The 17,057-nt window shown below is 52.3% G+C and overlaps 1 protein-coding gene across 1 annotated transcript; it reads right to left on the reverse strand.

The window, feature by feature from the left end:
* Positions 1–202: 202 nt before the first annotated feature.
* Positions 203–17,057, reverse strand: PMM1 (phosphomannomutase 1). The gene is made up of 8 exons (XM_067559587.1): positions 16,947–17,057; positions 12,681–12,798; positions 10,669–10,745; positions 10,274–10,365; positions 9,367–9,466; positions 8,111–8,186; positions 5,267–5,382; positions 203–4,108 (listed from the first exon to the last, which is right to left on the reverse strand). The coding sequence occupies exons 1-8, from the start codon at positions 17,025–17,027 to the stop codon at positions 3,986–3,988; spliced, it is 783 nt and encodes a 260-aa protein (XP_067415688.1). The 5' UTR covers positions 17,028–17,057; the 3' UTR covers positions 203–3,985.

The following is a 17,057-nucleotide window of genomic DNA, read 5'->3' on the forward strand; positions in this document are numbered from 1 at the left end:
GGCTCTTTCGTCCATCTAAGATGGCTTGCGACCTCTGTGCAGGACGATTCCCGGGATCCTCCACGCAGCCCTACAGGCTCACCGCTGCAGTGGGAGAGAAGTAATGTGGCTCCCCTTCTATTGCTAGTCTGCTCGCCACTGCGGGTCTTGGCGCTGGGTGGGTTGCAGAGTACTGAGGGACAAAGCACACAGTTCTCCATGACCACATTGAATATTTTAATGTTTGTTAAATACATTTATTTTAACACTTGGGCTCAGCTGTGCCCAGAGCCACAGGGTTCCTTGGTTGCTGACACATCCATCCACGTTGAAACACACACACACAGCACTGACATGTACATTCCTGTGTAATCAGGGGAGGTCTCAGCTGTAGACAGTACCAGGAGAATCCTCCTGCAGAACAAGATGGGGGAGTGCTAAATAGATGCAGCCATCTCATGGCTCGTGTGAGGTATAACACAAAGGAGACATATGCCCTGTTTTGTATCCCTTCATGGGCTACTGGGTGCAGCGGCTCCTGGTGTGAGATGGTGAGGGCTGAGGGGCAGCACTCCTATTTCATACTCTCTCCACCTCTGTCAGGGTGAGATCAAGCAGGCAGGTCTATAAATAGTGTTGGGAAACAGACATGGAAAAACAGAGATGCTAACTTCTCTAGACCATTGCTTATTCCTATCTGCCTTCTCCTGCAGCCTGTAACACCATCACCCCAGTGCCGCCCTACCCCCCTGCAAGGGCTCCTGCAGGGGTATTGGTGACACAACTGGGATGGCACTAGCAGGGGTGGGTGGGGTACTCCTGAAGCTCCTGTGCTGATGAAGGTGACACCAGGGCATGGTGTCAAGACTTGGGTGGATTCCCCTTCCCTGCTCCTCCTAGCGATGGCCGAGTTGCCCCTCTCCTCTGCTATGAGCCTGGGGGAGTGCAGACCCATCTACAGCCCTCTGGGAGGGTTCACACAACTAGCACCTGGTGAGGCATATGTCCTGGGGGGGGGTGGGGGAGTGTGCATATAAGCTCTTCTTAGGAAAGTAACTTGGTGGTGTGGTCAAACAGAGGCTCTTCCTCTCCTGCAAGCAGCAGGGCCCAAGCTCTCACCCACCCCCACTACTGCTGAGGAACCAAGCCCTGCCCCTTCTCTTCACACCTGCATTTGGCCCTTGCCCCCTTCAATGCAGAATAATAGGGGGCAGGCAGCAGGCCAGTGCTAATGTGAGACAGCCAAGCTGAACCACCCAGGGCCCACTCGTCCAGGGTGCTGAACGTGCGCACAGCCTGGGCTCGGAGAGCCCAGCAGAGTCGGGGGGAGGGGAGGGGAGGTCTCGCCTAAGGCCCTCCCCAGTCATCTGGTGCAAATCTGTCCCCTTCCCCCAGGGGTGCTGCCCTTGCCATCAGGCCAGGTGAGCATCTGTGGCAAGAAACAGGAGGCGGGGCTTCAACTTTGCTTTTGAGGAGGAGGGTAGCAGGATGGGCTCTGCTCTGCCCAGCCAGGCTGACTGCTTAAAGCGATCCCAGCCACTCCACTTTACCCAGCCTTAAAAAGAGGGCTGGGACGGCCCCACGCTGGGTCAACGGCGAGGCTTGGAGAGCTCAACCCCGGAGCTGCCACAGCTTGAGCTGAAGAGCCTGGCACTGGGGCAGAGAGCTGTAGTGGGCTCCCCTCGGCTGTGGATTGGCCACCACAGGAAGCACAACACATGCTGACCAGCTCACGCACAGGGTTTGGCCTCTAAGGCAGAAGGGGCCTGATGGTGGCCTGGGGCCAGCAGCACATGACCTACTACAGAGGCTCTGCAACTGTGATTCATGGAGCTGCTTCTGCTACCCCGAGGAAGCCTCGTTGAGACTGCAAGTGGTGACCTGTGGGTTAGTGGGAGCCCAGGACAAGCTTCTGCAGGGCCTGGATTTCACCCAGGCCAAGCCCCCAGCTGAGCAGAGAAGCCAGCATTGCCTACCTTGCAGTAGTAGGCCCCCGGTGACCCCAAGCTAGTGCAAAGTGGATGCAGAGCAGAGAAGGACACCGGGGGTGGGGAAGCTGTGTAACCCTCCACCCAAGGCCCAGAGAGGCTCCTGAATGGGGAAAGCAGCAGCTGGGTCCTGGAAAGCCTCCCGCTTTCCATCTCTGCTCCTATTGCATCTAGCCCCAGGACCAGTCAACATGCAGAGTGGCAGCCTCCAGCAAATTCTTCCTCTTCATTCATTAATCGCTGAGCTCAGCCCTGCAGGGTCTCCCATAGCCCAAAGGAGCAAGAGCCCCCTTTTCAGGGTCACTCAGCACCCAGAGATCCTGTTGATTTCAATGGGCATCATGGGGTGCTCAGCACCTCTCAAAAGCAGGCTGCTGGTAGACTGCTGCTGAGTGAAGCAGAGTAGGGAAACCCCAAAACAAGTGACCCCCTCCTTGAGTCTGTATGTTCAATCCCTGCAGATAACTTAGGATGAGTCCACCCCTACTGCCTGAGCTAGGAGACCTGGAAGTTAGGAGCCTAAAGCTCTGCGAGGCTCTGGGGCCTGATCTGTTAGCTAAGTAGCAGGAGGAGACTCTGAAACCGCTATATGTGGTCTGGCCACGAGAGAGGCAAAGAGCCAGTCTGGGTTACAGGGCAAGAGAGAGCAACAATCAGAAAGTGAAAAACTCAAGAGGGAAGAAAAAAGGAAAGTCAAAAAGATCAGGAGAGAAAATGGAAAGAAAAAAATGGCAGCAGTTCTGCAGTGGCACGGCTGGAGGAGCCATAGGCAGAAGGGCACCTGCCTCCTTAAAGGTGACTGGCAAAAGGGGGAGAAATTAAGGCTGTTCCCTGCTTTGCTTCAAGCTGGATAAAGAATGCTGGAAAGGTTTGGTTTGGTTTGTCTGTTTTTTAAAAGGGTGGGGTTTTTTAAAACTAGAAATCCAGCTCTTGTCTAGGCTGGCAGTCCCAAGGGTGTCTGGTGATATCATCATTTCATAGCTTCGCCAGACTGGGAGACTTGAGCAATTGGGAAAGAAAAGGGCAGAGCAGACACTCAGATTGCTGAACCTGCAGTAGTGTTATTGTTTTAAACTAACACCCATTCAACCCCAATGCCTATTTAGCATTTGGAAGAAAGGATGTCTTTGTTAACGTTTCCACTTCCCAACCTCTTCAACTAAGGAGCTAAGGGCAGAATAAATACCCCATAGTCCTCCCAGAAGTTCTCCAACAAAATTAGAGATCATACACAATATTCCTGATGTTTCTAGTGTAAACAAAAACCGAAATCCAATGCATCTTTTTTCTATATATAAACACTAAAGAAGTAATGACCTTCTTTATACACCTGAACCTTAGCTAGAATGGGCAAAAGCTCATAAGGACAACCATAATGGGTCAGACCAATGGTCCAGCTATCCCATTATCCTGTCTTCCAGTAGTGGTTGGTGCCAGATGCTTCGGAGGGAATGAACGGAACAGGCAGTCATCGAGTGATTCATCCCTGGCAATCAGAAGCTGGGGACACCCAGAGCAAGGGGTTGCATCCCTGACCATTTTTTAAAACCCTTTACAGGTCACCTTTAGGCGATTGGTCCCCTGTATGAAGCAGTCTGAGAACCATCTTACCTCTGGGGGTCCCACACCCTGCTTCCTATTTAAAGGTGCTAACTGATGCGGAGTGCATTCCTCGTGCAAATACGTTTAGAGAGTGAGATGATAGTGACTGGCCTCTATAAACGCCTCGGCTCAACAGAGCAGGGAACTGTCTTCCACCAAGAACTGAACATTTACCTGGAAAAGGAAGAGACTCTGTTTGGTAGCAGGGAGGAGTCTGGTCCCACACAACCCACCTGTAACTGGGAGGTAGTAGAGGGTTAATAACCCTCCTGCCGCCACCCACCAGTTTAAATCCTTCCCTCATGACCAGTTCCAGAGAGCTTTTTGCAAAAGACCCTGAGCAGAGTCCTCAAATGAAGGTGGTTTTCATGATGTGGGATCTTGGGAGGTGGGGTGTTGGAGAACGGGTGTCAGAGTCACGATTCATTAGCTCTCTCTGGAAAGAAGATCTCACGGCACCTCCGGACTGTGTCCTGGGGAGACAGGATGCTGTGTCCTATTGTCCGGGGGTCATCATAAATTTCATAATCATTCCCTCCCTGTAAGGGAAAAGAAAATAGGGAGTAGTAAATCACAACCATAATCCTTTATATAGCTACAGCTTGCTTTGTCTTGCACAAAGCCCAGTGAATGCACTTGAGACTCTATAGAAGGATCATTCACCTACCACTGAAATGCAGCCACCTCTGCAGCTGGAGTAGAGCATGGCAGCTTGTAACAGGCTACTAATGTTTGTTTGAAACACCCCTCACTTTCTTAGCAGGTTTTGATCCTGCTGAGAGAGGGTTACATGGGGTTTGGTGACTCAACAAGGCAAATGACTTATTACCGTGAGTGGCTCTATGGGGAGAGAGAATTTAGATCTGGGCCGAGGAGCTACTGTCAAATCTGGAGCATGAATGGAGTTAATTTTTATCATCTTGCTGTTGCAAACAAAGCCAAATGCAAAGCCCAGAAAACAGGGAAGTCTGGGTTGATGCAGTGTCTGAACTGTGCTTGCAGAGAAGGCTGGAAAGGTCCCTGCTTACACAGTTACAACGCCGTGGAGCTGTTTAGGACAGGAAGTGAAGAATACCATACCCATCTGGAACCATAGGGAGAATTTTAGAGCAGCACAATGTAGTTACCCAAACCGGAGACTGGCTAAAACCCCTTCCCCTCTGTTTGTGGAGATGCTGAGTCAGCTTATTGCAGCTGGGCAGGATCAGCCTGTAGCTGACTCCAGAGAGTAGGCAGGACTGTTCCTTTTTACACTGAAAAGCCTCTGCTGAAGTGGATGGAGTTTTCGATTTACATCTCATTGGTTACATGGCCTCTTCAGCAGCCCAGCACTTCCCAGACCTGTGCTGGGCCACTGAGTCAGTCCTGACTCAGAAGGCACAGAGCAACCCAGTGAATCCCCATCCCCACTTCTTACATCACTCACTTTCCCCTGGAGATGGGGTTAGCATGGAAGGTCTGCTGGGACTGCAGCCTGCTACAGTACTGCTGCAGGTCCTCATACGCACTAGAGCGCCCCCCTCTGCCCACCAGAGGGCAGTCTTGCTTGACACCAATTCCAAAGGGAGTTAGGTAAAGTCCATCTAGCTGGGGAAGGAGCCCTGGCCTCTCCCCCGAGAGGCTGCCAGCTTAGAGGAGAGAAATGGCCTCTCCCCTCTCAACCTACCCCCCTGTGCGAGTGGGCAGGGGGTACTCACTGGGGTCGTCTCGTTCCCAAAGAAGTGGATGGTGTCGAACCGCTCGTCGTCGAGGATGTCGAGGCAGTAGCGCTTGTCCCAGCCCTCGGGAAAGACGTCAAAGCTGATCATGCCACCTTCCAACAGGAGGGAGGTTGTTAGGCGAGCAGGCTGGTGTTGGAAGGGTGCTGGGTGAATTCCTGCCCTCGCTAGCCTGGGGCAAAGGGGAACGTCTGTCCATGAGAAATAACCCAGGCGGGCAGGGAGGCACCAGCAGAGCCATGGTGACGGATTCTCTACTGCATTAGCATGATGACAGCAGCTGCTGTTTCTATGACCATCGGCTGTGATGGCATCAGCAAGGCCCCTGTGATATCAGTCCAAGGTGCAAGCAGGAACCAGCGAGGCTGGTGTGCCGGGGGGCGGGGAAGGTCTTGCTTTGCTCCAGAGGAATCTGCCATAAGTACTGTACCAGAGCGGTGTCCCCCCTTTCAGGAGTAGTGGGATTTGGGGCCAGCCAACCCTGTTCCATGACATGGCCCCTTTAAAGAGCAGCTGTTTTAGGAGGCAGCAGGGAAGCTGAAGAATGGGGGCCAGGTGTTAGTTAGGGAGCTACTTGCTGATCCAGGATAAAACCCAGCTGTTGGCTGAGAGGGGCAGAAGAAGAGAGGCTCCATGAAGTGGGCCTGGACCCTAGCAGGCAGGGGAAGCCTGCTTGATTCTGCACAGCCCCAGGAGAGCTGTGGAATTCCTTAACCAGGGGAATGACGCTGAGAGACCAGAGCAGGAGGAGGCTTGTGGAAAAGACTCCCCAGAGGGGCCAGGAGCTGCAGTGGGAGTGACAGAGTTCCCTGGGGCTGGGCTAACTGGAGGGAACTGGGAACCTGAAGGCCTGGCCCTAAATGGAGGGTGAAATTGGAAACCCCAAGAGGAAAGGGTTTGGACCAGAAAGGGCCAAAGGAGACTGTATGTCCTAAAGCCCTAACTGAGCCCCAGTGGTTCAGGGATATGTTACTGCAAGCGCTCTGGGCTGCGATCCTGTTCTTGGGTGAACTAGGCCTGGGTGCCTGCAGGACTGTGCTGTGCCAGGAGGGGGCATGCTCTGGTACAGGCCCTGCCATAGTACGTCCATACCCCCCTCCCCACAGTATCACAATTCTCCTCAACCCCCCTGTGAGGTAGAGAAGTGCTAGCCTCTCCTTTTACGCAGGGGCAGCGGTGGCACAGAGACTATGCAACTTGCTTGAAGATCCCACAGGAAGTCTGGGGGAGAATAGGAATTGAACCCAGGTCTCCTAGTTCCAGGCTCGCGCCCTTCCCACAATCCTTCCCTTTCATACATCCATACATATTGAGTTATGGAAACTATTGTGTCAATGCGCTCTGTGTCTAAGCAGAGCTGGGCAGTGAGAGGGGACCCTGGCACGGGCAGGGCTAGAAGATCAAATGCAGAAGGAACAACAGACGGCACTCAAGGACAGCGAGTTCTGTCTCATCATTGGCTAGTGGTTTGAGCAGGGGTCTGGGCGCCTGGCACTCCTGGGATCTCCTGCCAGCTCTGCCACCCATCAGCTCTGTGCAAACCCCTTTCAGAAGGAGTCCATTTTGTGCATCTCCATTTTTGGGTACTCAGCTTGAAATGCCTTATTTTTAGAGGGGCCGAGCACCCACAGCTCCCATTATCTTCATGTGCTCGCTTACAAGACTAGCAGCCTATTGATGGCAGCTTACCAAAGTCATAGGAGAAAGGACCATTGTTCTGTTCTTGTTCCATGTGCGTTTGAGGAGAACAGGACTGCAATGCCTTTGTCCTTCTCTGCTATGACAAATGGTCTGTGTCAATACTGATGGGGGGCACGAGCTATTCTTACTGGGGCAGTGAAGGGGGATGCTGCCTATAGATGCAGGCTCCTCAGAGAGCAGAGAGCAGGGGGATTCTGAATTACATATAGGGTGGCTAATGATGTGCCATTCACACCGCGCACACACCACCATTCATCCCTGCTACACACCTAGTAATGTGTGCTCTCTTTTTGATGGGTGCCTTCCATTTTTATTCTTACCTACCTTCACTGCTGAATGGTTTTAAAGAATTCAGTCCTGTCACTCACCCAGCCTGATGGTCTTCCACTTATATGGAAAGACTCAGGAGTGCTCCTCTCCCACTGTTCTCAGGGAGGATGGCTGGAGGCTGAGTGCTCCTGAAAATCTGGCAGTTTAAAGAGCAGATTCACTCTGAAAAGTGACTCTGCAAAAAAATGGCATCATGGGGCTCCCCGTTTATTGCCTCTCAGTGACTCCAGATGCAGCTTTTCCTTGTAAATGGAGCAAAGACAGCCATAAACACAGCCTGGGAACTCAGACTCGGGCTGGGTTCTTTCCCTCTCCTGCACCATTGGATTCAGTGGGGTTACATAGGTGCAACTGAAGGCAGAATTTGTCTCTGCAGCTGGAACTCAGTTAGCAATCCTGTTGCTGATGTTTGAGACAGAACAGATTCACGCTCTCTCTCTCCCATATCTATGTTGGCTCAATACAGCTAACAGGAGTAAAATATAGTTAAAACTTACTGTGTCACTAAAGCCAGCACATCTGACTGATACCAGGGAAGCAGATCTATGGTTTTCTGATCATAATCACACTTTAAATAGGAAACAGGGCTTGAGATCTCTCCCCAAGGATGAACATGGGGAATACACCTCCCAGGGATCTCCACTGGGAATACAACTCTGACATTGACCCAAGCAGATGCTCTGGCACTTTTAAGCAGGAATCAGCTTGGCATCCTTCCCTTCCAAGATCCTTACAGGAAATTCATCACAAAGGGAAGGCACACAGTAGCTGTGACGCACTCTGCTTGCTCACCTCGAGAAAACCGTAGGCCTCTGCCAGCAAACTCCCTCTGCAGGGCTGCCACAAACTTCTCACGGATCCTCTCTTTCTGCAGATGAGACAAACAGAAGCGAAGCAGGAGAGGAGGTTTCATATGAATGGATCCTGATAGGCTTCCTTCTATTCACGGTCTAGATTCAGCATCAGGCCTTGCAAGCCTTTTGCTGGGCATCACCAGGTTAGTTTCCCTGCTCTGACCCCAGTTTCCAGGCCAGAATTTCCCTGTTACCCCAGTAGCAAGCACAACCACCTTCTTCTGTCTCCTGACTCTTGGGAGGGGATTCAGCATGGATTCATGCTGTTTTCATTTCTCCCTGTATATGATCCACTCCCTCCAGACCAATCTCACATTGCTGTTGCCAGACCACGTGAGCCATGGTCCATGTCAGCCTAGAGAACCCCAGCTCAGCTGTTGAGCAACTCCAGACCAAAACCCCTTCCTGCACCCCCCTCTCTAGGAGCTGTTGCATTTCACCATCAACACTGCTCTCCCTCAGAGGCTCAGAGGCCCAGTTCAGGACCTGAAATCCATAGATTCCCTGTTTATATATCTGCCTCCATGTCTGACCCCTTCTGCCCTTGGGAAGGGGAGAAAGAAGCCACCATAGATAGGTTGGTTCAGCCAGCCTTTGCCAGAATCTCAGAGCTCTGTAGATCTGTTTGAGACTGGTCATGGTCTGGAAGGCCCACTGAGGAGATACCTGCCCCATTTGGACTGGAGAATGGGACATGAAGTCAGTTGATATAGCTGCCTGGTCATGCCTGGAGATGGGCCCTGAGCTGTACTACCTAAGGTCAGAGCTGCTGGCTTTGGGGTTTTGGTCTAAGACCATTTCTAGTCATGACACTGAAGAAACACCATTGAAAATGAGAGGCTGTTCTTAGGAGGGCTTCCCCAGCACAAGGTGGTACATAGAAAGCTTTCACCCCTACTTGATGAGAGGTAGCAGATGAGGTCAATTCTTTGATCCCATCTACATATTTCCTTTGGTTTCCCATTCATATCACAGCCTCAGCCTCCAGAGCTAATACAGACAAGCCCACAGGCACCACCATAGTCATCAGCATGGATATAAGAGTGCATCACTTGGGGCTGAGACTATTTAACATAGCAGGGGGCGAGGAAGAGGAGACTTAAGTGCTGTGGCATTACACAGGCAGAAACAGTCAATGCCCCACAACTTCATGTGCAGTCATAGAGGAAGGGAGGGTGGATCTTGGCCGATTACCTTGTCCAGCTCGGAGAATTCTATTCGCTCCTCCATGGTGCAGCTTCGGCCAATGGGAGAGATGTTCAGCATTCCATTGCGGAATTCTATGAAGGTCCCTCTGTGTGTGTAGACGTACATGTTGATGATTTTTCCCCCCAAACAATTGGGAGGGGAAGAGAAAAGGAGCCATTAAAATATGAGTGGCTGTAAAATTTGTGATAAAAGAGAGTGTCTGTAGGGACGCTAGGCTGGCTAAAAACGACAGCACGATTATCCCCATGCTTCAGGTATCAAGCATTCACACTCTAAGCCCAGGAATAAGCAATTCTCCACTGTTGCTGCTATAGCGCAGCAAGGCACATCGCTGGGATATCACATCACAGCCAGGCTTAGCTCATAGAGAGTTGAGGAGAATCGCCCCAGAAAGACAGGGTGTCTTTAGAGAGAAGGAAACATGCTAATTCAATCTAGGCCAGTGCTCAAAGAGAGAGCGAATTTTGGGAAGATAATCACAGAGCCAAGTTGATCTTGTGGTTAAGGCACTGGGACTCAAATGATGTGGGTTTAATTCTTACTTCTGTTAAAGACTGTATGTGATACTGGGCAAGTCACTTAATCTCTGTGCCCCAGTTTCCAATCTGTAATAAGGGGATAACAATACTTCCACTCTCCCACCCTTGTATTTGTCTACTTGGATTATCAACTCTTTAGAACAGGGACTGTTTCTTAACTTGCGCATTTGCAATGCCCAGCGCAGCAGGACTCTGATCTTGGTTAGGGCCACTAGGTGCTACCAAAATACAGATGAGGCCAAGAATAAAGCCAGTGGATCTGCAATTCTAAATGGGACCGTGGAGTCCAAATGCCTGGATCTCTGGATCTGAATCATACAGGAACGGCAGCTGGGTAGGGGTAGGATTATTACCGTTTCTTTGGCAGTTTCAGGAGTGCCATGTAGTTGAGACAGAAGTTGATCAGTTCCTGCAACAGCTCCTCCCCCAGGTGATTTTGGATGGCCTGTGGGGGTGGGGAAACGGTCAGAGGTCACATGAAGCCAAGGCTACCACCAACTTGCCACAAAGGCGGTGGAGACACAGCTTTTCCTGGCTCAGCTATTTGCCCAGGATGGTGGTGATGGGACAGGAGGAGTAGGGCAGCTTTGGTAGGAGCTGAGGGGAGTGGAGCTGGCAGCCCTCTGGATGGTGCTATAAGGCTGGTTCTATCTCGTGCTGATGGAGCTGGAGACAGACATGGTTGAGGGGACAGGGAAGGAGGGCCCCAGTGGTTTGGTGGGAGACATAGCGAGTGAGCTAGGCCTACCTGTTTGGAGACCAGCTGCCCTTTCTTGTATTGCACGGTGCCATTCTCTGCAAAGACGTAATCGAACTTGTCGATGACTGTGGAGAGTGGGTGTGTGGGGCAGGGAGAGCAGGGTGGGAGAGGGAGACGAAGATGAGAGAAAAAAATATTAGCACAGCTTCATCCGCCACTGGGAAAGGTAGCAGTGCTGAGCGATGGATGTTGGCTGGATTCAGAGCCCTTGGAGCCTTTACCCCATGACACGAGGCTGAACAAACATGCCTTGAGCCTCACAGCTCCCTGTGAAGCTAGTGGATGTTATCCCCATTTCACACAAGGGGAGGTGACATGCCCAAGGCCATGTAGGGAGTCAGTGGCAGAGCTGAGATTAGAGCTCAGCAATGCCAGACTCCCAGTCATGTGCTCATTCTCCTAGAGTCTAGGAATGGTTCTCAAAATTATTTGTGTCTGTAGCGGTTTAAGCCCCCTCTCCTCGACCCACACAAGCACATATACCAATGAAAAAAGTCAACCTGCAACTCTCATTAAACATTAAAACAGCAAGGCATTGATTCAAACACAGCCAATGATCCACTGTAATAAGAGACAAAAGCAAAACTGCGATTGTGGTCGATGCATACAATTAAATGTGCACACCACGTTGCAGCAAACGGATTAGCCTGCAGATGACAACTGCTTTGTACAATGCTGTGCAAGCTTAACAAAAATCTGTCCAAATGTCCAGCGCCATCTAGAGTCCAATGCACAGCACCCACTGAGGACCTGATATGTCTGGAGGAATCAGCTTGGCTAGTTATTCATTTCTAAGGGTAAAATGTGCACAGTATGTCTCCTCCCCCTCAAAGCTTTCATGCCCCCCTGTAATACATTCCACATGCATCCCCCCAGAGGGACCTGCCCCCCCAATTTGAGAACCTTTGTCCTTGACCACACTGCCCACTGCTCCTTCCCATCCCCCCTCCCCATCTCAGCAATGCACTTACTGGTTATGTAACCCCAGCTTCTCCTGGCAGCAATAACCAGACTGTTGCTGACCCTGCAATTAACTTCATGCTCCCTTGAGCCATGAGTCATATCACCAGGTGGCCTCTCTTTGCTAAGGAGCTAGGAAGAGGATTTCAGAACTCTGCTCTAGATCCTATGTTGATATTAGAGAGGGGGGAAAGGGGGAGAATGAGAGTCGAGGCCAGGCCAGCTGCCCCTTCCCTCACCTCTCCTCCTCATCCAAGCACTCTGCCTAATCTCCTGCTGCTGTTCAAGGCCTTCAGATAGATTCCCCCAAATAGAGAGCATGTCCAAGCATGGGAGAGCGTTCATGCACATTCCCTTTCCACTTACTCAGGCTGTCAATGGGCTATGGACCTAATGGAGGTCAGAGCTGATCAGACCTGGAGCACTGAAGCCAGCAGAACTATATTGCTCATGGAGGTGGGGAAGAGGAGCAGGTAAATGCTAGAGGGGCCTCTCTCTACTCTCCCATGCTGCAGACAGCTGGAGCAGCGCTAGCTGGGCCGGTAACAGACTCATGGGCTCTGTGGAGCAGGCACAGAAGAAACCCACACTCACTGTGTGGGTTACACGTGCACCTCTGCTCGGTTACAGAGGACGTGGATAGTGGCAGTTCTGGCTGTTGGCTGAGCTGCTCCTTTAGGGACTGATCCTGCTCTCAACGGCAAACTTTCTCCTGGTTCCAATGACTTCAGTGGGAACAGGAGCAGGCCCTTTGCTACCAGCACAAGGCTTCTAGCCGGAGGGGCTGCCTGCGTACGGCTCTCTGCACGCTGTAGCAGGAGGGGCAACGGTAGCAGTGCAAGCTCTCTCGGAGGATACGATTTTTATCATCTCTGTGGATGGAATCAAATCCTGTCTACAGCTGCATGTAGTTACAAATGACAGACAAGCCAAGCTACCTCCCTCCCCACAAAGGAGAGCAGCCTCTCTCTCGCCATCCTCTGTTTCCCTCATCCCACCCTACACACCCCCCTGATCTGGGGTATGGGGGAGTGTCTCACCTTCATCCCCTTCCCCCAGCTGCTCAGCTATCTTGGAGTAGTCAGAGCCTCCCACCACGCCGATCTGGACTCTCTCACGCAGCTCCTGAAGGAACTTGTCCACTTCGGGCTCAATTTTCTGGAGGGGCAGGAGTGAGGGGGACAGGTCAGAATACAGCCAGAGTAATGGATGAGCTCTGGCCCCGCTTACAGCAGGGCCTCCAACCGAGGAACGATCCCAGCCAGTAGTGATTGGTCCCTGACAGCGTTTCCCTGCCTGGTAAACACCACGTTAGTCTAGGGAGGGGGTGCATTGGAATTGTGAATAACTGCATGACCCCAGATCTGTCCCTCATCCCCTCCCCCTGCAGCCTCATCCCCTCCCCCTGCAGATGGGCATCCATGGCTATGAACCAAGTGGCAAGGGTGTTTCTTGAAAGCCACCTGCCTTCTCTCTGCTTCCACAGTGACCTCTGTGAGCTGGATGTGGGAGCAGCTCATCTATGGAGCTACAGCTGCAGGCAGCATCCCATCAACCCACGCTTCTCTTCTTTGCTTCTGTAGCATTCAGCTCAGCCATGGCAGCATGTGAGGCCTAGTCCCATGAGGATACGAATGGGCACTGTCGTCTTCCCAAGCCCAGCAGCACATAGTCATGGGGGGGGGGGGAAGGAGAGGGCGCCACCAGTAGATGCAGGAAAAAATACAGGGGGGGAAGGGGCAAAGAAATGATATGGAGGAAAGAAACAGCAAGGACTGGTGGAGGGGGAAGGGGGACACAGGGAAAGGAGGGAGTATGTGTGTGTATATCCCCCAACTTGTGAGGAATTACTGGTATATGGACACCCCATTTCCTGTCGTTCCATGTCTTTCCCCTCGCCCTCACACACACCGTGGTAACACACTCCCTTTTCTGTTTTTAACTAAGGGGTTGGGAGGTGCCTATCCATCATTAATCCATCCCATGGGGGAAAGATCCTACCCAGAACATTTGGGTACCAGGGAAGCGTCCTACGGGGTGGCTCACCACAGGGACAAACCAAACTGCATCACAAGGCCCAGAATTCACTGTAACGTGTCTGGAGATGGAGCAATGAAAGCAAGGTCCTCCCACACATCTCAAGAGTGATCACAGTCAGAGGTCTGCTCTTGCTCCCTTCTCCTCCCACTCCCCTAAAGGGCTGCCCCATTACTGCCTAATCCCATTAACAGAACTCCAGATGAAGCAGCACAGGCCCCATCAAGCCTTTACCTTCCCCCAGCTCACTGCAGGTCTGGCCAGAATCGTCACAAGCCATGCTGCTGCAGGAGAGGAGAGACTGAGGTCCCACCCTTGTAGGTTTGGACTTCATGCTTCTGCCTGCCAGGGCCTTTTCTTTTTATCTTCACAAGATAAAGGCAGTTTGCTAAGGCTGGAGGGCAGACTCCACCCAGCAACAGCACCTCCCTCCAGCCTGGGGACTTGTGTTCTCCTGTATCACTGGCTGACTGATGGGAAAACCCCTACAGAATAACTTGCTTTAAAGGTCGGGGTCAGTAATCACACTGAGACTTTGCCCTCCTGTACAGCACCTTCACATGAGGATCCCAGAGAGCCTAACAAACATGAGTCTAGCCTCACAAGTCACCTGGGAGGTAAGAAAGTGTTACTGTTTTGTACCCATAGGTCATGTCTGCACTAGAGAACGGAACCGGTTGGATGATGCTGGTCTAGACACAAACATTTCAACGTGGCCATTCTGCACTGCATTCACACTGATGCTGTTCTAAATCACTTCCCATGCAACGTCTTATGGGGACCTACCAGAGTTGCCAGCTCAGCTGCCAGCAGCAGTGGATTCTGGGAGATCTCAAAAGGTCACCAGGGGACTGTGGGCCAGTAGGGAGAGGACTGTGTGGTCTGTTTTGGTGAAGTCCACACTGGTATCAAACCATACAGGCTGACATGATTCAGGATAAATCCCATACCATGCCCTGTTAGAAGCAAGTCATTTGTATTGGGTAAGCAGTTAGAGGCCCATTGTGCTGGGCTCGCACTGTGTGTGTGTGTGTGTGTGCGTGCGCACACATACACACTCTAGTCCAATCCAAATGCATTTGGCTCACAGGTAAACCACTGAGAGCACTTATGTGTGGCAGGCCTAACAGGTTTTACAAGCATGTGAGGGGGTCACACCGATCTTGGCTTGGTAAATCCCTCTAGTGTAGACAAGGCCATAACATACAGATGGGGAAACTCAGTCCCATAGTGGGCAAAGTCACAGTAAAAGAAGAGGCATATGGGGTTAGCCTGTGTGTGCAAGAGGCCTTCACTCTGCAGTGGGGCTCAGAACGGCTGATATGTGGATGCAGGGCCAGAGGCAGCACTTCATCCTGGAGCAGCTAAGAATGAAGGGATGTGGGATTACACTGGAAGAGTCAGATGCTCCTAGGCTTCGCCAGTTAGGCCCACCAGACCTACTCCCGTTCCTCACAAGGCTCCAGCATCTTTCGCGGGCTGTGAGGAGAAAGCAGGCCTCTCCCCTTTCCCCTGCTTCTAATCCCGCGCAGATGCTGTAAACTGCTCATTGCATAACAAACATATGGCAGGCAGGCAGCCACTGGAAGGAACTTTGCCATGTTAATCAGAGGATTCTTCTATTTCCCTAAAAGCCAAAATAACGAGGATGCAGGGAGGAGATATATCCCCAAAGTATACGTCCATACTGCAATTAAAAACCTGTGGCTGGCCGGTGCCAACTGACTTGGGCTCAAGGGGTTGGGGTTAAGGAGCTGTTTAACTGCAATGTAGATGTTTGGGCTCTGGCTGCAGATCAGGCTCTAGGACCCTGCAAAGTGGGAGGGTCCCAGAGCTCAGCCTGAATATCTACACTGCAACTTAAACAGCCCCTTAGCCAGCCCTGCTAGTCTGAGGCAGCTGGCACGGGCTGTGGGGGGGGTCTAGCTCCAGTGTTGCTATACTTTAGAAGACTGTTAGACCCGGTCATCTAGCCAGTGCTTGTCTCTAGGTGGTGTTAACACAAACACAGTGGAGATCTTGTCCCAGATATAACCCAAAAGTGCCCACACCCAGGCTATGGAAGGGGCAAATGTGCAGATCACTGGACAGGTGGCCAGTTCTCCATCAATACTGTATCACTTCACCAGAACATCCATCCACTCCTGAGCTGCCAGCCAGCTTGGCTGAAACCTTAGGTGGTTGCCTACCAAAGGAGCTTTTTGGTTTAAAGTACAGGCTGCGACATCTGTCTGCAGCACATCATTAGCATATGAATTGACACCTTTGAGAAATCTGTTTTGGGATGTGGGGGAAGCCAGCGATGAGAATAGCAGGGGATGCATCAGCACATTAGGATCAAAGTGCATTGGAAGAACAGCATGGGAGTCTGCAGGGACAGCAAAGGTTGTAGCAGGGCAGGAGTGAGGGCACTGGCAGAGCTATGCCTATGAAGCTAGGACAGGAAAGCAATGGGAAAGCATTAGCAGAGTTACGGGATGCCCAGGAGTGAAATAGCAGAGGGTGCTGCAAGTCGAAGCAGTGCATTGGCAGAACTGAGTGAGGGAAGCTTGTCCAGCCCCTGCCCATGGAGTGTCGGCCCCTTGCCTGCACTGTCTACCCCTTACTTTTAGAAGCAATAAATGCTCTCCATGTTAAATCACTCAACAACACAGAAAAGCTGCAGTTAAATCCAAAGGCAAAGAGAATGCCTGGTACCCAATGATTACATGGCCTTGCAGAGCTTTGTTCTTCCATCCACACGGCACTTCACAGTAAACCTTCACATCCAGACCTACTGCTAGCACAAGCCTTGAGCTTGCACACTTGGAGCTGGGCTCCTACACATGGTGTGTGCGGAGCAGCACTGCCGGGGGAGCTTAGCATCCCTGGGGGGGCTGACTCCATCCCAGGCGGGGTTTAGTGGACCTGTTGCCCCGGAGGTAGCCCCAAGAAGAGGTGCCCTAGGAAGGCAAGCGGTGGCTCTCCCAGTGCAGGGCAGAGGTTGGGGGCAGAGGCTGGGAGCCCTGGCCCGGAGTCCTTTTCCCCTAGATCCAACAGGCTCCGAGCTGGGTTACCCCCGAGCCTGGGTCACATGGCGCCCTGCTCGCGCGGGAGATGGGCAAGGTGCCGGGCCGGGCGGGACCGGCCGGCTCCATTCATTGCCCGCGATGCCCAAGGACGGGCAAGGACCGCGGGGCCCAGGCAGGCGGCAGCAGCAGCAGCAGCAGCCGCCGCCGCCGCCGCCGCCGCCGCTCGGGGCGAGGCGGGAGGAGCCCGAAGGCGGATACCTGGCGAGCCAGCGTGAGGGTCCCATCCACGTCGAAGAGGCAGAGGACGCGCTCCCGGCTCAGCCGCTCGGCGCCAGCCATTGCTGCGGCAGTGAGCAGCCCAGGCCAGCC

This window comes from Emydura macquarii, unplaced genomic scaffold (genome assembly GCF_026122565.2).
Source record: "Emydura macquarii macquarii isolate MOO-44397 ecotype Brisbane River unplaced genomic scaffold, CSIRO-AGI_Emac_v2 contig_2205, whole genome shotgun sequence".
NCBI classification, from domain to species: Eukaryota; Metazoa; Chordata; order Testudines; family Chelidae; genus Emydura; species Emydura macquarii.